This window comes from Hypomesus nipponensis, chromosome 14 (genome assembly GCF_054491055.1).
Source record: "Hypomesus nipponensis isolate SF chromosome 14, ASM5449105v1, whole genome shotgun sequence".
NCBI lineage: Eukaryota > Metazoa > Chordata > Actinopteri > Osmeriformes > Osmeridae > Hypomesus > Hypomesus nipponensis.
Genome location: NC_140374.1, coordinates 9,086,780 through 9,111,064, shown reverse-complemented (window position 1 = coordinate 9,111,064; position 24,285 = coordinate 9,086,780). Strand labels below are relative to the sequence as shown.

The 24,285-nt window shown below is 39.1% G+C and overlaps 1 protein-coding gene across 1 annotated transcript in view; it reads right to left on the bottom strand.

Annotated features, from left to right (window-relative positions):
* The window catches only part of cib2 (calcium and integrin binding family member 2), a 41,540-nt gene extending 26,671 nt beyond the window's left edge, over positions 1-14,869 (bottom strand). The window contains exons 1-3 of the mRNA XM_084671640.1: positions 14,295-14,869; positions 12,383-12,417; positions 335-446 (exon numbers count right to left, since the gene is read on the bottom strand). Of these exons, the coding sequence (XP_084527766.1) occupies positions 335-446; positions 12,383-12,417; positions 14,295-14,345 (198 nt within the window). The 5' untranslated portion in view covers positions 14,346-14,869. The remainder of the gene's footprint in view (positions 1-334; positions 447-12,382; positions 12,418-14,294) is intronic.
* Positions 14,870-24,285: the final 9,416 nt, after the last annotated feature.

Sequence of the window (24,285 nt, the reverse complement as noted above, 5' to 3'; positions counted from 1 at the left end):
TTAATGGAACAAGAGGGTTTCGGTTGCAAAGCTGTATGTCATGGTACATTCACTTTTACAGGATTAGAGTGTTATATTCTAACCCCACTGAACTTGCTGCGTTGAATAAACAGTTACATGTTCCATTGATATTCTAAAATTGATTTATCTGACTCCGGAATGATTGGAGGGTCAACTGACTGTATTGCAGGAGATCCCCAACAACAATACAATTGATAAAGATAACACAAAGATCATCCACAATGAGGTCACTCAGCCTAACCACAGAGCACTTTGTCTTGGCAATAGTATAATACATTATTGATAAAACTACAGTTTATAAAAATATCCATACATTTAACTCTGGCATTGCTACTATCAGCGCTAACGGTACTTTGACATCAGGGTCATTGGTGTAGTCCATTGGTACTAGATGTGGGGCCAGTTCATGGTATCTGCCATGTAACCTGGAAAAAAACAAGCAAAACATACAAACATTACATATTACATACAGTATCTGCACCTCATTTCATTCAAATAATTTATCACCTGTCAAAAAAGAAATAATGTGCAAGACACTAAATGACATAAAACGCAAGTTATCAAGCCTTTATCCCATCTGTTGAGAAAAACCTGAAAACCAGATTGTAACAAATCAGAAGTCTTACTCCCCTGTATAATATGACCTGCCGACCTCAGTACCCAGGGACAGCTACATTCACTTAGTCCTCCTTATCTCTCCACGCAGGAAGTTGTAATCCCCATACAGGCCAGCAGCTAACATGCCGAAAACACCAGGATGTGCAGAGATCCAGCAGCACACAGGCAATAACCAAGTGATTTAAGAGGGTCAAACAGACAATATTTATCATGGAAAGGAATGAGAAAGAAGACTGAATTGTAATTGTTTAAAATCATGTACACATCACTCATTGAGAAGTCAATACCATTAGAAAAAAAACATAATTTATTTAGCCTTTGGAACCTTTGGAAATTGTCTTGTAAAAATGTATCGTCAGTGTTGGAATGGACATTGTCAGTGATATGGCTGATTCAGAGGAACCAAGCCTTTAAAGCCTGTCCATTGTCTCTCACTCCCCACATAGATTCCTGGTAGTATGCCAGGAGGAGAGGGATAATGACTCATTCTGAGCAGAGAAATAAAGTACCTTTTTTTTTTTATCAAGAGGGACAGTGTACATTCATAAACATTAAAATATAAATGCACCCAATTATAGCCAAAAGGCTAATTTCCATTGGCAGTCCCTCTTCCTGAGGGAAAAAGGCTATACAACCTAAAAAAGGCATTAATGTATATCAAACATAACATTGACAATAAAAAAAAAAAAAAAAAAAAATTAACAATAAAATAAACCAAACTGGAAATTTGTTGCCAACAAAATGGCAAAATATTATAAAAATGTACATTGTAGAAGGTCAAGAGTTGGACAACAAGAGAGCAAAACTACTTCATTATGGGCCAACTACAATAGGCTTAATGGGGATTTGAACTCATGAGCATAAGGTTACAAGGCAGCCTCTCCCTCCTCTCTGCTACACACCAACTGTTGAAAATGTATGAGTAGAAAGGGCAGAGTATTAGCTTTGGGACAAAGGTTAAGAAACGGTTGACATTTCAAAGTGGAATTGCGCATGGTATTTCATAATGATGTCATCCTTTTTCAACTAAACAGATATTCAAATTTAAGACAGGCTAAAAGACTGCGACTGGATTCAAACCTCCAACCTTATACTTTGCAGGTCACTGTCCCTGTCCATTGAGCTATTCTCAGTGTTGAATATTGTCATGTTCAGTTACCGTATAAAAAAGTAAGCTGTTTCTTCTGTGGTAAGAGTTGTTAGATTCAGCCAAAGTTTAAACTACTCAAATTCAATCATATGTTGACATACCAAGGTGAAATTGTTGATGGTACTTCAGAGTGATGTCATCTTGAGCCCAATAAGGTTTGAAAACCATCAGTCAAAATGATATTTGATTTATTGACACAAAGATATTGAGGGAATGTGGACATTTACATAAATACACCCCTTTCAGACATTTTGTATTACATTTCTCATTCCATTTCACCCTATATAAAAATACACCTGCCCGCACACTATCCCAATCTATGCCGTTTACCTCCCTCCCAGTGCAAGTCACGCCAAAGCAGAAATGCTGTAGCGGACGCATGAGATGTCAATCAAAAATTGCCTCCCACATTCAAAACACATTGATCATGACACTGTTTCCAGAATTCCTCAAAGATGGCTTGAAGACCGCTTTCCAAAACCACCGTTATCTTACAATCAAGAATAGCCTCATTGGCAAAAGGTTTATGGCATAGCCCATGTTCATCCCCTTGCAAACATTAATGTATACTGGCCGAGTCTCATTTCCCATTAAACCACACAACATGCACTCTCAGGGTGACCGACAAGATTTTTTTAACTAACAAACAACAATATTACAAACATCTAACTGAACAAACACAACAACTGAAATCCTTTGCTTAACTGTTGTAACCAAACTATTTTCCACAAGTCTTGGCGTTTTTTGACATGCCGCACTGCATGCTGGGTACCCAAGAGCGCTGACGCTGATGATCTAGCTGTGCTCCGACTGCGTGATATGACGAGATGCTAGTGGCGCGCTAAGGTCTCTGAGTCTGTTGGAAAAATTGAATATGTAACTGTTATCCTGTAATAACAATGATTCTGTGTTCAGCATTCCTTGCCAGCAGAGAACCCTCTCCCCACATGACTTATAGATGACATGAGGCTTACGTAGACAAACTGACCTAGGTTGACCATTAGTATGCTAGAGGTGAAATAAATGTGTTAACCTTATCTGTGCTGAGTGAATTATATGGTCAAGCCTAGGGTCAGAGAACTCTGTAAGTTTCCACGTGCACGAGCACACACAGTCTCTGGGATCGATCACATTGACAGCTGATATGCAGGGGAGGAGACTTCTCACCAATAAATAGTCTTACTTGAAGACTTGTGAACCAGAAAAACTTTGTATTGCGATCAGACTTTGTTTCCTTGCTGGCAAGCATTAAACTATTGTACTTTTCTTTGAATCCGACGACTCTGTGCATTACTTGAGAAATTATCTTTAGTCTCCTGAAATGGAACGCGTCTTTCTTCCTTGAAGCTGCGTGCGCATCATCATCAAGACCTCATGTATATGTCAAGATAACATCCAAGCTAACAATTTCGCCAAACCTGACTGCAGCTTTGTATACCATATGTACTGTGTTATGGTTGTTTGAGTTAAACAACTTGCTGAATGAAATGGCTGTTAAATGTCAACCCAACTATAAATGTATAAAAGATTGAGAAATGAGAGTTCCATTCAAATCTGAATTATTTTTTAACCTAGAGGTTTGAAATACAACCTTGGCCTAAACTGACATGCACCAGCTCAGAGAACTGAGTTTCAACATCCATTTACACATTTAGTCTCTATTTTTTACTCTACTCTTATGGCATAACTATGTTTAACTTAATGTCTGCACCTCTGTCACCAACTGTCTCTGGAGTGGGGGGTTGGGGCTTCACAGGGTGTCTACAGGTGTAAACAAGTTAAATGTAAGACTTTTTAAGACCTTTTAATACAATTTTCCAATTGAAATTAAAGACCAAATTTACGATGGAAATACAAATCAAAAGTGGAAATATACAGTAATCTTCCCAAACACTGATGTCTGTTCAATATGAACAGTATGGTAAAATGACAACAATCGGAGTTTAAGAACATTGACTAAATGTGTGTAATGCGAAAGGATAACACAAAATGTAATTGCTTTCCTAAATTCAACTTTTTATCACACAATGGTGGAGCAGAAACTAGCGATTCCATGAATCCCATGGAAACAAAGGCAAATGTGTGAGATTAACTGATGTGGAGCACAAATCATCCAAGAAGCAGTACTTCTCGAGTGGTTTTTATTCAGATGACAAATCATTGGGTTCAGGTCAAAAGTCTATAACTTGAACTGGTTTCATTACTTGAGACACTAAAAGTCAGCAGGTTGGCATGCTGGGACATGGAAAAAAATGCTGGTTTGTCCTTTTTCATCAATATCCTCAAAAAAGCAGTCTGCAGAGCTACTGTGTCTGTGGGGTGACTGTCTGTCTCTGGAGGGGCAAGCAGGGCCTGCAGGCAGGAGCAATCTGGGCCTGCAGGCAGGGGCAATCAGGGCCTGCAGGCAGCGGCAACCAGGGCCTGCAGGCAGGGGCAAGCAGGGCCTGCAGGCAGGGGCAAGCAGGGCCTGCAGGCAGGGGCAAGCAGGGCCTGCAGGCAGGCAGTCAGGGCAGGCCAGCTGGATGAAGCTGTCCTGGGGTCAGGGCTGAAGAGAAGCTGTCCTGATTCTGTCCAGCTAGAGGGGGGTAGTCCAGCAAGGGATCAGTTTTTCTCTCAGCATCCTCTGTTGAACTCTGTTGAGCAGGCCTCTGCATGACCCTCCAGACCTGTAAAAGTGAAGAAATGATCCATGTCAGTTGTAAAAAATGAATCTTTTTACATCTAAACTTGACATGAACTACAGTTTTGACTGTGAAATGCAGTGGCATCACTTGAACTTGAATCCAAATGTGTTGAACTGATGGAGACCCGGCCATACAGTCACTCCAAACATTTGGCTCGATTCCAGGCTCTGGCAAGAGTATTTAGCTCTAAACTGGTCAATATACACATCTGACCAAAGACCGACCTTTGCCTGTAAACAGTGATTCTGACTGTCAGAGACCTTTAAATAGGCTGACCGAGTGAAACGTGGCTAACGTAGGTCGCTTTCTCAGGAAAATGACAAATGAAATAGGCTTGTTTTGAAAGATCCTATATACTGGCTATCTTCAGCAGACTCTTGTCTACAAAAAGCAGCCCTCCCTGACGTTTTAGGACTAGAATTTAGTGAATTACGATATCGTTTACACACTGCCAGTGAAAATAGACTTACCGAACGTGGCTGCCTCCAACACGGCTTTCAGGTGATTCCAGTTGAAAACAACAATGGCCGCCTAAAAATAATTTATATTCGTAACAGCGAGCTGCGATTGGAAGCGAAATGAGGGTGAGGGTAGGGCTTGGTCAGCACACCATTTCCAGAAAGTATGTGTGTGCGTCTCGCCAAGCTCGCGCGTGTCAGTAGGTTGACCACCTGTTCCTCTTTGCGCTGTATAGCACAGCATTTTCAATATGCGACGCGCGGAACAAGGGGTGAAAATGCTGTGCGACACAACGCAAAGCGGGACAGGTGGTCACCCTAATCTCAAGGGGCAGGATGAGTCTGTGAGAATTTGGAGCGCGCGCACTGTGGAGCAATTTAATTGAATTCAATCATATATTGACATACCAAGGTGAAATTGTTTATGGTACTAGAGATTTATGTCGTCTTGAACCCTATTAGGTTTGAAAAACAATCAGTCAAAATTATATTTGATTTATTAACAAAAAAAGTATTGAAGCAATTTGGAAATTTACATAAATACACTTCTTTCAGCCATTTTGTATTGCATTTCTTATTCCATGTCACCCTATGTAAAGACATGTATTCTACACATCTGTAACTAATTTCAAGTTGATTGGGTCTATGGTTAATGAGTAGAAGGGTTTTGAAGGTTCCTTCCTACCGGAGGAACCCTAATAATAATAATAAAAATATTAAGAATACTAACAAAAACAATAGGTTTCCTCCTACCAGAGGAACCCTAAATACAATCCCAATATACAAGTTCTACCGCTTACCCACTAGTGATCACATTTTTGGTTATTTATCAACCATGTTTTGAGATTACTTTTAAAACAGTTGGATGAGGTTGATTCTCTAATGTTTTTAGGGAAATGGTTCCATTCCCGGGCTGACCTAATTGAGAAAACCGACTGTCCAAATACACTATTTTATTTTTCTTTTACGTCTCCTCTTGCTGCCCCTCGAGTAGCCCTGGTTGCTGGTGTTCTAAAGTTGATGAGGCTGCATAGTGGTGGGTTGGCCAGGTTAAACCGGATTTTGAACATTAAACAGCAGTTCTTGAATGTGATCATGTTGTCCCAACATAAAAGTCTCTATTTATGGAGGACTGAACAGTAATGGTGTGATTTAGGTTTTTTGTCAAGTATTTTGAGAGCGTGTTTGTAAAGAGACATTACTGGTTTAAGGGTAGTGGAGTTGGCAGTAGACCAGTTGGGTAAGCAGTAGTTAATATGAGATAAAATCAACGAGAACATGTACATTTTAGCAGCTTTGGTGGACATGAGATTTCTGAGATGGCTTAAGTTGGCTAAGGTGAATTTAAAATTTTTGCATATTTTTTTACATGTTTTTTTTCACAATCTTGATTCTTTGATCAGAAATAAACACATTGGGTTCAGTGTGAGACTTGCTGGTTTTAGAAAAAACATACATGGACCTATGTTGCACGGCAGGCCAGTACACAGTCACGATACAACAGAGGCAATATTAGAATTAGTGATGGGCATTCGATTAAATTGTCTTAATCGATCGTCGGGAGAATTAACAATCGATTTTTATATTAAAATTCACTATTTATAGGCTATATTAAAATGCAGTGAAAATAGAAAAAACAGTTGTTTCAGCATTGAGATCTGTAGCTATTAAGCTACAAGAAGAACAACTATTTCTCTAACTCCTAGTAGCGGAGCAGACAGCTAGAAGCCGCTCAAACACGTTTTTTTTCCAGCTAATTAACAAAGCTTCATATAAACCTTCGCCCTCAACAATACTTAGGGGTAGCATATCCATCTCGATGGACTTGCAGATCCGTTGGGTAATTTTCTCTGCTCGTTGTGCATCGCAGCTCCTCCGTGCTAACACCGAGAGCAGGATGCATCGCCACTAACCAGGGTCGGATGTACATTCTTCAAGTAGTAACCTACATCATTTGAGTCGTGGAGGAGTTGTATTTTTACTCAGCTTTGCAGTGTTGGCAGTGAACAAAGTCATTTGGTCAAAATGGTCTCACGCTACACTCTGCGTGACCTCTTCATGTTCACTTTTGAAATACATGGAAACTCTCCGGTAACTGAGTAGGCCTGTGGCGTTTTTTCCCAAACATTGGCTTTGATTGGTAACATGTTTAATTGCTGCCACATAGCGAAATCCATTGCCTTCCTTCAAGACTCACACTACGCAGCAGAACACACGCATTAGTTTTATTGATGAACAAATAATGTAATCGACGAAATTCTTAATGAGCGATAATCGATCGTCGATTAATTATGCCCATCCCTAATTAGAATCGGGACATTTGAACACCCTTCCCCGTGCGCATATAACATATGCACAATGACACACTCACATATATAACTGCACACAACAAATATACATGTACTGTATGAACACAATACACACACACCCACACACACGTGTGCACATTATACACACACTTGTGCACATGCACATACTGTGTCAACCAGTAACATTCAGAAGCAAATGCATGGAGTCTTAAATCATCTTTCATCACTTTCATCTGTAATTACTTGAATAGGTCTAAAAGCGTCGTGAGGATGTCACTTGAGCAGCATTGTTCTCTGGTACATTAGATCAGCCCACTCATCCAGCGACCCTGAGATCCTCTAACCCATGTAAAAACCTTTCCCTGTTCCTTTGTACCCATGGTACCGTTATTCATCTTTAAGGACATTGATCTTTGAGGATGACCCCACTAAGTTTAACTCAAATAAACCTGTCAAGATGGTGGTGCGTCACTGAGACTGCGTCAAATGATATACCTCCTTATGACCGTATATTTGCTGACTGGCTCTAATATTAATAAACAATGGGTTTCTTCATTGGAAGATTACTGCTCTTCATTTATTTTAAACTATAGCACTACCATATTTTCTGCTCCGATATCAAAGTAAACATTTGACATAATTCAAAGTAAGAGTTTCAAATTTGGAATCCAATAGAAATGTACTGTACAAAAATAAGATTGAATGCGCCAATGTCAAATCACCCCTCTTCTTTAACCTTGCCAGATGGTGTCACAATACTGTATTTGTGCAGCTGGGTACAGAATCAGAGTGTTTTATGAAGGTCATAAAGTGCAAGACTCCATTAGGGTCTCTGGTAATTGTCCATTTGTTTCCAGTGCACTGCTGGCCTTTTTATCAAAGCCAATCTCAATGTCATTGAAAAGGAACAGTCACTAGCTGTTTGTTACATATAAGCACTAAATTATTGTTAAGCTTTAAAGATGAACTGATGTGGTTATTAACATTATTATTAATTCATATGATTAGGCAATACTACACCGTTTTTAGCAATCCAGACTAAAAATACATATTCAGTAGCAGGAATGCAGCACACACACAAATAAATAAATATATATATATATATCTGTTACCACGTTACAATATCTAGTCCTAGATAAATTGACCAAAAAGATCCTCAAAATAGTTAATGGACATTCTTGTATCTGATAAGCCATCCAACTTATCCCAGGGTAGACATGTTTGTTAAACATGTATGTAGAAGGGAAGGTGGGGCTCACCCAGACTGCCCTGATGTGTACAAGTGCTCCTCAGATTGGTCTGAATAACAGATCCTGGAGGCAGAGGGTGACGCAGCGCTCTGAAGACAGGAGATAAAAGCCTGTAATGGCTTACTTACTGGGGAATATGCAGTGGCTTTAGTGGACATAAGAAACGAATACATTAGACATCTCATTAACCCCATCTCTTCCTTTGCTGCAATCACTTTGCTGTATCTCGCTTAGGGCAGGATCTGGTGCTTGGAATGTGTCCAAATATGTTGGTCATAGACTGGCCATTCAGTAATGGTTGTCATCTTATCTGGGAAAGTATTGCAACTGATACTAACTACCTACTAATACTGTACATACCTAGCTACCCACTAATACCTACCTACTGTTACCTACTTACATCATTGCATACAATATAACTTACACCCATTGCAACACAAGCAACCTTCACTTCACGTATCCCTTTTAATTAATGTCATACATTTTTAACGGATATAAGAAAATTATATAAAATTAAGCATGAGTCTGAGGCTGATACAATGTGCAAATTCTAAAGTAATCACAACGAAAGGTCTACTTTAATTTTAGCAGACAGTCCCAACTTAAAATTATGTTCCAAAGGACTGTCATTCTTAGGTTTCAGTTCAGAGAAGTTTCAGCGTTACAGATCTCCAGGAAGGTGGAGAATGTGATCCCACCCCAAGTGGACACTGAGAGCAACAGTGAGGTCAGAAGGTGACACGATCTGCTCACAGGATTAGGGGAAATATACTCTGCTACACCACAGTAGAACCTTCCAGATCATAATTTACTTAACACAATTTCACATTGCAAAGCCCTTTTAAGAGCTTTCTCAGCAACAAAAAACTTGCAAAAATACAACAATAGGCATGTGTACACTAGTATACTCAAACACACAAACACATATATATGCACACAAACATTACACACACTCAAACACATTATCCTTTGCCCTTGCATGTACTGTTGTGCTCGTACAATTCTTGTTTAATTTGTTTCATCTTGCAGCCCTTTCCCCTCAAGTGACTTTTGCCACTTTCTGCCATTGTAAATAATAATCTTTTCTTAATGACTTGCCTGGTTAAATAATGGTTGATGAAAATAAATAAAACACTCTCTCACACACACACACTCAATAAACAGTATACATATATTTGTATATTTGTACATTTTATATAAATCTAACATATAACATTTTATAAGAATGTTTTGTTCACATAGGTGTGGAATAATTCATAAAAAATTTACAGTGAAGAGTTTATTTATAGAAAACTGTCATAGGGAGCAGGACAAATCATTTCCATGTACCTGATGTTGAACTCAAACACACACAAACTAGGGAAGGAGATTTTAACTGATTTCACTATTCGAATAGTATCCGAATTTTTTTCGAATATCCGGATAATCTATTTTGTTAATGTGGTTCCGTTATGTAATTAGCCTGACGTGACACAAAGCATACAGTACACACATGAACCACCACACATTCTGGCAATAATTGGGACTGTTAAGCTTTTAAATAAAATAAGGGTTGAATAAAGAAAACAAATGAAAGATCAATTTATTAACATGACTAAAAGACAATGAACTTGAAAAAACGTTGCGTCTTCAGACGTAGGTTCTTAATTTGGCGAAGAAGCGATTAGCCTATTATTATGTGAAATGAAAAGTTGGCTACATTGGACTGAATTAAACACATTGGGTAGGCTATTCTCGATAAAAACTAAAGACACACGGAGAACTATTGCGTATTAACTTGGATATTAACTTGGAACCGGAATCCTATAGGATACGGTGCGCCACCACACAATGCAAACATAAACAGCCGATTACGCTAGCTCTACATGGCTACTGGTAAGAAAATAAATAAGCCACAACTGCATTAGCCATACGCATTTTTATTCAGGAGAATTAGCATGTAAACATGCGCAGGGGAGAGGCGAGTACGGAGTCGATTTACGAGCAGGCCGGCGTAGAAAAGACTGCAGGACCTGAGGTTGCTGCGAGGTACTGCTTAGCCAGGACACTATGCTTCTTGTAGAGCCAAATGAAATGAAAGGAGACTCGCAGCAGAACACAGGCGTAGCCTACCTTTTTTGATGGTTTTCATCATTTTCTAACGTCACAACTATTAGAATTCACAACACGACGGTTTTTCAATAAAATGTTTTTTTAAATTAAACTACGCTCATAAGTATTCGAAAACAGTATTCGAATACTAACTTACTTTAGGATATCCGGATATTCGATTAACCATGCCCATCCCTAACACACATAATGTAAACACTAATGCATATATTTTATCAGATAAGCAACCTATCTTTATCATATTACATAGGTATAAGTATGGATGCTTGTTTGAGTAAAAAACACATAAAATATAGTGGAATCAATAGCTGTGGCAGAATCTATTTGTATTTAAGTATGAAAGGGGAGTCCCTCATGTTCAATAACGTATTGTATAAGAGAACATTGGAGAAGATGACATAAGCTGTTTTATTGCATGACAAAGGATACTACTGCATATGGATGAGACTAATTATTCTTAAATATACTTATTCAATGATGCTACTGTATGTCTACTTTGTAAAGTGTCAAAGAAAAGCTAATCTATTTTCATTACTGTATTTCAATATTTTAGGTTCCAAGAAGTACTTCAAGTGTTGTGAGCCTTATCCTTGAACGTTGAACAGTCTAGTACTAAGTTATCCAAAGATATTCAGGTTATTTTTGAAATATTTCTTTGAACATAATTTTTTTTTTTATTGAATCAACCTTCTGACTGAGATAGATGACATCTGTAAAATGTTGCCACATTTTACATTTATGATATATGATAATTATATTATAGACAAACAGGCATTCTAGATAAACCTCAAAAAGGTCTGTAATTTATTAGTATTAGTTACATTTGTATCTAGATTCTCCATCGCCTAGAATAAACATGCCACAGTTAATCTGATTGTGTGAGTAGATGAATTGTCCTGGTTACAAATGTATTATTTGTAACAGAGTATGTAATTATCACTTCTGCTCTGTCTATTTACAGAACAATCAGAATCAATCATAAATATTGTCATACTGGAAGTTTTTTTTCCAGCCATGTATGGCGGAGGAAAGAAATCAATTGACTTTCTGATCTCAATCAGAAATCCAAAATGTTTAGTTTTGACAATCATGACATCATGCAGGAAAGCAATACAAGTGAACTGTTAAAGAAAGGGAGGCTTGTACACATAGGGTAACTAACTACTGCTACGACTTAAGGGGCTCGTTTTGTTGTTTATGCAGGTTGTATAGAATTAGTGTGAGGTGTCCTAAAAAGGGACCAGTCAGAGCCACTGTCAGGGAAGCTACGCAGACATTGCTATGATGTTTGTGTTGTAAAATAAAATGTTGTTTTGGTTGGTTGTTGGTGGTTTAGTCAATTATACACTTTGCTGCCTGCTGTCACACTGCTCAAGGGGGAGATTCTGATAGAGCCACATGAAAAAATGAAGCCCTTGCAGAAAGACCAGAGATTTAAATTGCGTCTGCCTATAAATGTAATCTATCTGTTCTCCCAATGTGATATTCTCAGAGACTGTGCTGGAACCTTGGTTTGAACCTTCCTACCTTTGAGGTAACTGGCCGTTACAAGGTGATCAATGAAATAGTCTGTGAGCCATGTAGAGAGTATAGTTAAAACACAATTGTCGGCAATGATAATACCCTTGAATCATGTATCTCCAAGGCATTGGCAACAACATCTGCAAACAAGGACAAAAACCAGGCACCTTACAGTTTCTGCCCCTGTTGAGGAAAACAAATTAGTCAAGTGCTACAGTACAAGTTATGTTACAGTTGCAACAGCAAGTGCAACAGTTCTTACCGAAGGATTTCTTTGCGCGTGAAGAAAGTGCAGTCCTGCAAGAAAAAGAGAGTAAAGGGTCAAAACAGAACAAAATGCATCAAGGAATTTACTAGTGACCTATACTTAAAGGTATACTGGTAAACACTGACAACTTAAAATAACATAGATGATCATGTTGTTGTTTTGCTTGCATTGTTTGTCCACAGAAAGGACCCTAAGTTGCTTTTGAGAAGATCCCATCTATGAAAGAAAGGTCTGAGAAGGTCAGCTCTCGACAACAACCCGTCTCTGGGCTAATGCTTCTATACAGCGATGACGCTGTGTCCGAGTATTGTCACCTGTCTCTCGCCACAGTGACAGGTGATCCAGGGGAATATGATCATGGTGTTGTCTATGGCTATCCATGCCACTGCACAAACAGTCCTGCTGTGGGCACTGTCTGCTCTACAACTCCTTATACTTCATGTCAATACATAGCCTTCACCCTCCCCCTCACTGTGAGCAGACAGCTTCCCCGCCAAGTCAGCCAGCCTCTGGAGACAGCTTTATTAGCCAGAGATTTAGCTTACCTGTTTACCCTCTTCACTGTTGTTCTGGCATTCCAGCTTAGGACCAACAAAGGTTTATTCCTAAAGGACATCCAAGCCGCTTTGGGATTCATGTGCATTAGCAAATGAATATTGTTCATTGCTTATTAGTTTGAAATATAAGGACACACTGAAATTTCAGTGCTCTGTGTGCCATACAGACCCACCTCTAGTCCAACACAAGTTAGAAACTACAAGTGTCATATACAAGTCATATTGGTCAGGTAAGCATTTTGATCCCAGTGTAATCATAATCAAAGAGATGATGATTATAATCTACAAGGACTCCAGAACCTCCAGCATGTTTTCAACATGCTAGTTTGTCCATTTGCAGTTTAATATAAACTATGTGTTGTATTGGGAAAGGAAACTGAAATTACACATTGTGTAAATACTTCTTTGTAAACTATGGTAATAATATGTGCAGCATTTAACATTTGAAAGAGCAGGAAAGAAACAGAAGAAAGCTACAGGTTAAAACCTGTAGAAGTAACCAGAACCTCTTGGGGTTGAGTTATCTCTTGAGGATATAGTTTCAAGGCATGTCATCAGATGGCTTGACATCAATAATTAACTTGTATCTAATCGCATGACAAACCTGTGCAGAATAAGATGTTGTTTATTCACAGCCCCAGCAAATGCAAGATAATTCCAGACAAATCACAAAATGACAAGATTGTCTAAAAGAAATATTGTGTGTGAGAAGAGACAAAGCCATGTCTATTAGACAGTAAACTGAGGGATCTGTATAATTTAGCCATTGTGTGGCTGTAAAATGGGGAACGTGACAGACTACCCTTTCTGCAAATTGTAAACCTTTATCTGTAAAACTGGCCATTAGATTTAACAACAAACTACTCAGATTAGCCTTTGCACGAAATAGTCAGGTTATTTGGATTTTGCCAAATGCAGCTTTTTGGGAAATGTTTGCCAACTGCCAAATATAACCGGTGAAATTGTACTGGTCAAATACTAATCTTTATTGAGACAGTTAACCACATTTGAATACGATGAGTGAGAAATGTAAGGGCTTTGTAAATGAGAATTGGTTCTCAATTGATTTAAACTGGTTAAATAAATGTCATATATAATAAAACAGTAAACAATCGTATTGCCCACAAATGTTATCCTATAGGTGCCATCAGAAATGCAGTTATAGCCGGGGAGAGCTAATCGTTTTGATGAGGCTTGTTAAATAACCACCCTTGCTAAGTATTGTGAATTGTTTTCCACAATACTGTGGCTGTTGACAAATTTAGTTGAGGGCTGATTGCCATTGCAGCAGCCTACATTGAACATAATCTTAATGTTCACTGAAAAATAAGCATGTTGCGGGTTCTTACCTGGTAAGCATCGAGCTGTTCATCAGTAAATATCGTTTGCTTATTACCCATCTTAGCCAAGTAATTTTCCTCTTGAATAGATTCATCACATCGGAAGTTCGATGCTTTTTCTCAATTCTAGGCATTTAGGGCATTTATACAACGCGTGGTCAGTCAAGAAAAGACTCCGCATACAATTTCTGGGTCGACTGACTTTCAAGTCCTCCAACAGTTGGTGCGTTCACGAAAAATATGCTCCATATACAGCCTATTTAAAAAGTAATAATAGAAAGTAAATATAGGCTACTGTTGAATAGCTGGAAGTACGAGGTCCATATTGCAGTCGAGTCGCTGATGCCTATGTCTTTTTTAGCAACGGCTGCTGTCCACTGCCACTACTATAAGCTACATGCAAGTGGTCCACCTCCACGAACATGCGCTACTTGTGTCATAGCCTAGGTTACTACCATAAGGTGGCAACCGTCTCACATAGGCTACCCCAAACGTGCAGTCATGTCTCTTCGTGGTTTGAAACCATCTCAGTAAGGTGACAATATTTCTGAGACAAAATCCGGGGACATTTTCGATTGAGACACGCAAACACCTCCAAGACATGTAATGTTTTAATCTTTGTAAACGTAAAACGGGGACACTGACTATGACTGTGTCCTAATTCATTATGTAGTGTAACGCCGGTTGGCGTTCAAGAATTGAGAAGGATATTGCTCTCGGCTCTTTATTTTCACAGGCACCATCGTGCATATTCATATTCAAGACGTCACTTCCGTGAAGCCTGCCGCCATCTTTGTGTCTGACTCAACCATAGAGTTAATATAACTAGAGTAAGCTACTTTTGTCTTCCAAGATGGCGTCCCCATTCATTTCTATGAAAAGTGCTCAGTGGCGCAGTGAGGCAAGCGAGAGCGCGAGACTGGACGCGGCCATCTTTCCACTTCCGTGTCTTCCGGTAAAGCTTTAAACAGTGGCTCTTTTTTTCCCTAGCTCCGAGACCTTGGCTGTGTTCGAAAACTTAGACAGCTGTCTTAATCCTTGATGTTTTACTGGACAGGTGTCTAACGAGACAGCTCTCTTCGGGTAAGGTATCTTAAAAACCGTTGTTTTCGAACAGCCTATTAAGACAGGATGCACGTCATCGCGCTGCGTGTACTTATGTGCTTGCACTAGCGCACTTTGTCAGACGGCAGTCAATTGCATTGAGTTTGTTGTCACACTAAGTCAAGTTAAGCTGTATTTAAACTTGTGTTAGATATAAGCTCAATAGCCCATAACATTTGTGTTTGTATTTCACTCAATTGATAGGATTATGATTAAACGCAGCAACTAGTGTCTGCACTGCACTGCGATGCTAGCTACTGTACGTTATCGAAAAGTCGGAGCAAATTTACAAATTAGGAGTGTTATCAATAAAATAAGTACATTTTCAGCAACTACACTGCCCAATTCTCGATACATTTTTATTCAGATATTGATTTTAAGTACCGTTTAGCTGAAATATGAATTGTAAAAACGTAGCGCAATGGCGGTGAAAGGATTCTGTTTAACTTGTTGCCTACGGTAACCCCGCGCACATAATTTTGGGTAATACGTGCCGCCATTAAGACAGCAAGGCAGCTCAGATGCTCTCTTAAAAAATGACCTTAATGTGACGTATTTCAAGGTATCTTATTAGACAGGAAGAGAAGATTTAAGACATTTCGAACAGACCTCGCTGTCTTAAAAGCAAGCAAGGAAGGAAGGACGCATTTAAAGAGTTTTCGAACATAGCCCTTGTGCACGCTTGCAACTAGCTGTACACGTCATACTTTGCGACAACCGGTCGCGAGCATAGATTTATATGGTTACGAGCGTGTGAGCTAAGGCATTGCAGTTGCAGAATCTATGGGCAGAATGGGGTACAAGTCCGATAAGAATCAGACACATGATGCCAACTTAACGGACATGTATTCTGTCACTGTATAGTATTCCTTTCACTTGTTTTTTAGAAATAGGCTATAGGGCTAAATATAGGGCTATTCTAAATGGAACTCATCACATATGTTGCTTTTTTTCTTCGTGATATGAGTATGATTTCCAACGCATTGTATCGGATGAAATAAACTGTTAACATGAACAGCTCCGTTGTTGTTCTCGCCAGGCAAAGAAAGCTTAATAGTTATTTTGGTAACCGAAATTTTCCATAATGCAGACTTACCATAGCTTACTGTCAACTTTATATTCAAACGAAATGCCACGAAATTCACACTGCCTTCAATTTCACATCAGTGTCGAAATGTGACCTGTGTTTTATATGTTTAACCTACAAAACCAAACGTCTATTAATGGATATAACGTGATCTAACAAGACGTGTTAATAATGTAATAAATAAAAGCTCGAGAAGTGTGTCTAAAATATACTTTATTGAACATTTGCATTTGAAAGGGACATATTCATAGAACCATATAGGCTACAACAAGACGTTTCCATTAGATTGTAAGTGGGGGTGAAACATAGTCACTGAGGACCTTCATTGTCCCACAAAAGCAGTCTGGCTTGATGACACGATAAAAAAAAAAAGAATAATGGGTGTTTAACAAAAGCTTCTGAAGGCAAGACTAATATTATTTAAATATACATCATTTCCTATTGTGGTTAACAGCTAAAGTATTAATCTTCGTCTGCTCCAGATAGACATGTCAACAATCCATGCTTGCGCTTAACATAATATATTTGCCATCATGTCAACGTTTTTACGAAAAATCAAATGTGTTGGAATAAACTATATTAACAACATTTCATGTATGTGTGACAACGATTTGCTAAACTTGCTACAACAAGGCAGGCAACTCAAGCCGTTTCTCCCTGTGCTCATTCAACATATGTCTATGGCTCATTCAGCTCAATGTAAATCGGCTATCGGCCAATGTAATCTTTTGTGCTTGTGCCCTGTTAGTATCCGCGAGCACATTTGCAGGCAACTTTTATTGACCCAGATAACAAAATGACGTCCCCAGGACGTCCCCGAATGTTATCAGGATGTCGCAAGGGAACGTCCCCATGACGTTTTTTTGTAGGGTCCCCTGAAAGTCCATGTAACGTTCTCATAACATTTACGGGACGTTCAGGGGACGTTTGTCTGCGACGTCATGAGGACGTTCCCTTGCGACATCCTGATAACTTTCGCATACCAAATGCAGAATCAATTTCTCAACCTTAATTTATAGTCACATTTATGCATTTAATGGATATTTTTGTATACAAAGTATAAAATGCATATTAGCCTATAGTGCAAAACTAAACTGAATGTGTTCACTTAAACTCAACAAGGTAATTTAACTTCTTTATTTTTTTAAATCTACTTTAATTATAACAGGCTGCCGCTAAGTCTCCCGGTCTAAGTCTCCCGGTCTTGTAGATTTACCCTCTACAACATCCGGAAGATCAGGAGATACCTGTCTGAGCACTCCACCCAGCTGCTAGTCCAAGCACTGGTCCTCTCCAAGTTGGACTACTGCAACTCGCTGGTCTCCCAGCATGTGCAACCCGCCCTCTTCAGAGGATTCAGAATCTACCCAGACACTCCCATGTTACCCCGCTCCTCATCTCTCTCCACTGGCTACCCATCAACGCCCGTATCAGATTCAAGACCCTGGTACTGACCTTCCGAGCAGTGAACGGGACTGCACCCGTCTACATCAAGTCTCTCCTGCAACCTTACACCCCCACCCGTCACCTACGGTCTTCTTCAGACAACCGCCTGGTGGTCCCACCGCTCAAGACTGCCCGGTCCCAACACAAGCTCTTCTCCTGCCTGGCCCCCCAATGGTGGAACCAGCTCCCCACCTCCATCAGGGACACTGACTGTCTCCCCACCTTCAAGAAAAGGCTCAAGACGCACTTGTTCCGGGAGTACAACGGCACTTAAGAATGCTTGGCTGGACTTGTTAGTTAGTTTCCTCCAGGATCACAATGACTCTTATTAAGTGACTCATTGCTCTTTTAGGTTAGATATAACGAAGCTAAGTCTTGTACTCGCTGTGAAATATGTTACTGTTGATTGTCTTCTACAGGTACAGTCCTGCACTTTTGTGGTTCATGTTGTTTTAATTTGTAACTTGTATAACTGCATGCTCTTATGGGTCTTCCCTTTTGGCACTTGTTTAGCTTTTTCACAATGTATGCTTCATGATTTTGGCTACTTGCAATGTTTGGGACAATCTCGTTGTTATGTTCAGTGACCTATGCTCTTTTGTAAAGCTCTCTCTTGGAAGTCGCTTTGGATAAAAGCGTCTGCTAAATGAATAAATGTAAATGTAATGTAAGTATTGTGTATTCTAACATATTATGTGTATGCTTGTAGAAGAAAAAACACGATTTACAGTATAAACAAACACTTTATTCAAATGCATTTTAAAAGCCTGTATTAATTTTCTTATATTTTAATTTTGTCAACCCCTTCTCATCCTCTCCCTACTCCTCCTCCTCGTCCTCCACCAGTTTGTGCGGAATCAACACCTGCAACATGAATTAGCTACAGTTAGACAGCAGGTCAAATGCAAAGAACATTAAGTGGAAGTGTATTTTATCCATATGCTCCTGGAGTTATTTTTAGGACCGTAACAAGTGAAACGGAAAGCTTCCCTGACCTTCAGTATCCAGATATTTACAACCATCTAGCTAGTGCTAATTAACTTTCCTTCATACTCATCGTGAACATTTGTCCGATGTATCAACGTAGCATATCATTATGCTACTTTTCTTGCAAAACGTCTTGGTTTATTGTAGCTCTAGTCTAGAGATAACTGTCCAAAAGTAGCTTGCTACTCTACAATAGAGCTAACGCTAACGCTACTTGACTTGCTAGAGCTGTAGCCTTCACCTGTCCAAAAGTAGCTTCGGCTGTTTAGTATTTTCTGCATCCTTAAAGAGACAACACCACTAGTGTGTAGGCATCCGATTTCAAGCTAGCTAGTTACAGTAGCTAGTGTTATCGAGAACATTGTTAACTACTGTACAAATTAAGATGATACTGTACGACGTCTCAATTTAGCCTACTTAACTAGTGCCAACTCAAATTGGCTAGAAATTAATATACATTCATCTTCGATATAGCTATTTCACGTTGGATAAACATACAAATACATAGATAGTAGAGCTAAAGTTTGTATTAAAACATATTTAACGCTACCTCAAATTCTGTCCTTCGGGTGGCCCACCTTCACAGGAGTGCGCTAAATTACAAGCCAACTACAAAAAAAACACTATTAAAAACACAAAAACAAAGAACTAAACTATCAACACTAAAACTTAAGTTGAAGATATATTTACATGAATTGATTATCAAACGGTATTATAGCTATAAATGAAGGGTGCGGGATCAAAAAGTTTTGCTGTCTCTCAACGACTTCTTCACTCAACAACGGGGCTCACGTCACGAGCGGTGACGTCCGCGAGAGATGTGCTGTAATAGGCTAGTATGGAACATTTCTAGAGACACAGCTGGTGCTTGGATAGGCTGGATCCAGCTTAGATGTTTTGTTTCAGTGATGGTACATCCCCAAAGTATTTATGACTATAATGTATTACTTCGCTCAAATGCAAGTTATTGGTACCATACATAAACAATTGATTTAATACTGTACAGTTTCCAGAGTGACAGTAGGCTATAGCTCGAGCAATTCTCATCAAAGAATGACACACAAACGAAAATATCAGTTCGGAATTTAGATGGTTACGTTATGACCAACGAATGACGTTCTGGAACCCCCCGAAAGTTTTAAACATAATGTCATATCATAACCAACCAGGGACGTTCCTGGGACGTTCCTGGGACGTTCCTGGGACGTTCCTGGAACGTCCCGAATGTACCCCGAATTCTTTTAACATAACGTCGTATCAACCAACCAGGGACGTTCCTGGAACGTTCCCTGAAAGTTTAAAAAAAAATGTTTAAATTGTGACCTTTTAGGAACTTTAATAACGTCTTAAGGACGTCCTAGGGACGTCTGGAGTAAATAGAATAAAAATGACCGGAAGACACGGGAACCTAACCGTAAATGCAATACCATCTACATCCACCGTGGCCGTTGCTTCAAGCCGAGGGGCGAGTGGTGGGGGCTTGGACTCAACCCACTGTATTTGTATCCAATAGTACTAGTTAGTCACATATATTAATATGTAGAAATAATATAATAATAATAAAAATATAATAATAGTATTGTTTTCTATTGGTTCTTCAAATTTAGACTTTTTATTGTCTAATTCTAGTGGTTAGTTAGTTAACTTTCATAGTTAGCCAACAAACAGAGTCACGAACATAGCACATAAATTAAGCAAAAAATATTTATTATTGGCTGCTATCCATATTTATTACCGTCAACTTTATTTTGTCCCTTAAAGTCTGCGAAACGTCTGCCCCAACTGTCCTTTCCCGACATATGTATCTTGTACAGAATCCATCCCCAATACACCGGAGATAGCCTGAAGGCTTCCAAAAGTATATCAATATGCAGTTGCAGGATGGGTGAACCACACCAAGATATGGCATCTGGAGACAAAACACATGCATGTCATCACAGGACATGTAAGTTATTCAAACGCGATTATCAACCATGTTATTTTAGTGTTGGTTAAGAGTGCTAATGTGGGCTAGCGAGGTGTAGCTAAAGCCTTCCCTAAGCAGATAGGAAAGAATGGTAGAATATTAAATATGTGCATACTATTAAGATATTGGCTAACCTAAGGAAGGTCATTTCCCTTTCATTTTTTTTCTCTCAGATATTCTCTTATCCACATATTGTACTAAGTACAGGTAAGTTTATAACTAGTTGTCATGATAGGCAGCAGCTTCGTTAGCTAGCTTACTACACAATTTGAATGAAGTTAGCGACTAGCTAACATTCGTTTAACAATGTTATTGCCTACCATAAACAACTCAGCTCGTGTAAACATTTTCCTGTTAAAAAAATAATTAGCTAAAAAGGGCAAATGCAGCTAGTGACAATTTATCAGATACAAAGGTTTTTATTGTATTTGTTTAACTTAGGCTACCTGATACGTTGTTCACTACACAATATTGAGTTAGATGTTGGCTGCCAGTTGTCTCTTCTACTTGCAGCCAACCATTTGTTACGCCGATCAAAATCTTTTGGGATACACTGAAATTGTATCTCTGGGTTATTTTGGCGACTGTTGTTGCATCCAACAGCACAACATATGGCAGGCATTTTTTACTTTCTGTGGGTTACTTTCTGTACTTTCTGTTCTATGTTTATGGTGTGACTGGGGCTTAGCTTCACTTTCAGACACAAAGATGGCGGCGCTTAAACACAGTGACGTCACATGGTATCCATGAATAGACAAGTTCATGAGCCGTTTCCGCTCTACTTCCTGAACTGCTCCCCTATATGCAATCCACTTCCGTTTTGGCGGGCTGGGTTTGTTTTGCTAGTTAGCTCAGTTGTGCCGTCAAAGCACTGCAGGGCTCTCAAGTGTCACACATTGAGAGTGACAGTCACTCATCAAAAAAAGAAAGGGTCTATACAATAGCCAATCGGAAAACAGCACCATTGTATCTGGGTAAGATTTAAATCTACAACCAATGGGAAAAAAACATATCCTGTAATTTTTTGTGATTCTGCTACGTCTTCCGAAAGTTTTGTTCACCGATAAAGCAAACCGCTGGAGCTCGAGCATCACTTTGAGCACAGTCATGATCTCCTGTTTTAATGTTACAACAAATTCACAACTTGTTTCAAACAAACAATGACAACTTGACTGCTGTTGAAAAATGTTTCCCAGATAATTGGCATCAGTTTTTCACGAGTCTCTTAACCAACAGTTTTACAGCCTGTTCACTGACAACACCTACTCAAAACAAGTAGTTCATAGATGTAGCCGGTGTGTATCGGTGAAACTCACTCCTCAGGCAAGTAAGAGGCCACCCGCAACAATGGATATATAGCTTTTCGTTGACGTAGTTGGTAGTGGCGGCGCTTGGGTATGTCAGAGGTGGTAGAATCGAAGCCAGTGCGGGACGTAATTGGTCCGATGCTTCTGACTTTTAAAATAATGTAATATATTATTATTATAACCCTGGCCATGGATGCATGAATCATTGCTGCCTTTCAAAGATGTCAGGTAAAAAACAATTAATTATATTAATTTTGACCCCCTGACGGGGGGGGGGGGGGGGGTTGAATGTCACTCTTGCCTGTCTTCAAAACTTGAGAGCCTTGCAGTTATACTACAGTAGTATGATTATTGTTTGAAGGCTATTCACATTTTGTTGGTGTTCCTTTGTCCTATTGTTGCAGTGGATTTAATAATTATACATTGATATGTGGATATAATAATTAAAACCTTGAAGAGTGCCAATATACACATCTATATAAGCCCACCATGAGGTGTGTAGCCAACCGGTACTTTAAGTTTAAAGCAGTCATAACCAGGTTCATAGGAAGAATAGATAGATACGTAGGCACTTCAGGCAGTGAGAAGCCACATAAATAAGGATAACAGTGCCTGTCTTGTCCTTCTAAAGTTGTTAAATTGAATAGGCTGAACATCAACATGAAACATCAAGTATAGCCTAGAAATTCCAAATAAATTAGCTTTCAATGTTACGTATGCCTAGGCTACTTGGACTGTGTCCTGGCAAAAAATAAAGAACATTATGCTACATGTTTAGCCTGGATAACTGGCAAGACCATTGAATGTTCATGAAGTTCCTGTGTGTTTATTCCTTTGACTGGGTACAACAACGCGATCAATCAGCCGACTATAAATGTTTTTAATGTCGGGCTACGAATTTATAGAACAACTTCTGTCTGATACGTGTGGCATCCTTTAGCCAAATAATTAGCCTACATTTTGCTGAGAGATTGAAGAGCTAGACAACAAATGTTCTAATGGATCACCGACTAGTCATCTTCTGACATTGCCTTTGCTCCATGTTAAAAGCTCCAAAATGATGGACTGGCAAAAGCTTAAAAGCTTAAACTATAAATCTACCCTAAAATGTACTTAAAAGTATGGCGACGACATTATCCACAAGTACATGCGACAACGTTGCCAACTTATCCAGTAGTAAATGTCAAACGACAAGTATGTCAAAGTAGTAGAACCGTGATCCCAAGCTAGCATAGACAAATCGCTGTGTTTACACCGGCAGACGCTGTACAAACCACTTCCAGTGGAAATGAATTGCATATGTGTAGAGTTATGGCGGCCCCCTGGTTTTGGCGCGTAAACTTGGACAGTTTGTAAAGCGATCAAACTATCCAACATTTACAATCAGGGTGAACACTCAAAATCCTCTAAACCTCAGACTTTCACATTACACACATCAAAACAGTACGAACACAACAATAAAACTAATTTACAATGCCAATCCAGGGTTTTTTCTGGGTCAAAATGGGTCTTTGGTGCTTAAAAACAAATATATACATGTATATATATATATTCTTTATTTTCTTATTTTTTCTAGTCTCAAGTCTTTTATTTGTCAGGTACACAGAACAACACAAGGTCAGCCTGGGCACTGAAATTCTTAACCCTTGTGCTGCCTTCAGGTCACATGACCCAAAGGTTCATAACGAGGTTGTTGTGTTTACCCAGTTTTACCCAATACAAAAACAAATACAAATCATTTTCTTTTAACCTTTGCAATGTGGGGGTTCTGAGACAGCCCAACGGTTAAAAGAAAATGCTTCACTTTGTTTTTGTATGCGGTAAAGTTGTTGCAATATGATGGTGGGACAAAATGACCCGAAGGTAACATAAGGGTTTTAAGACAAGACAACGCAAGCACCTGGCATAACATAACATACACAGAACATAATTAACATCAATGCTGAGCTTAAATAAGTGAACTTCCTACAGATAGCATAAATAATCCACTATACTAACCCAAATACTAAAACTTCCTAAATATACAGATAACAATAAATAATCCACTATACTAACCCTAAATGCACAAACAAGGCACATAATCAATGTATTTTTTTCCCAGGT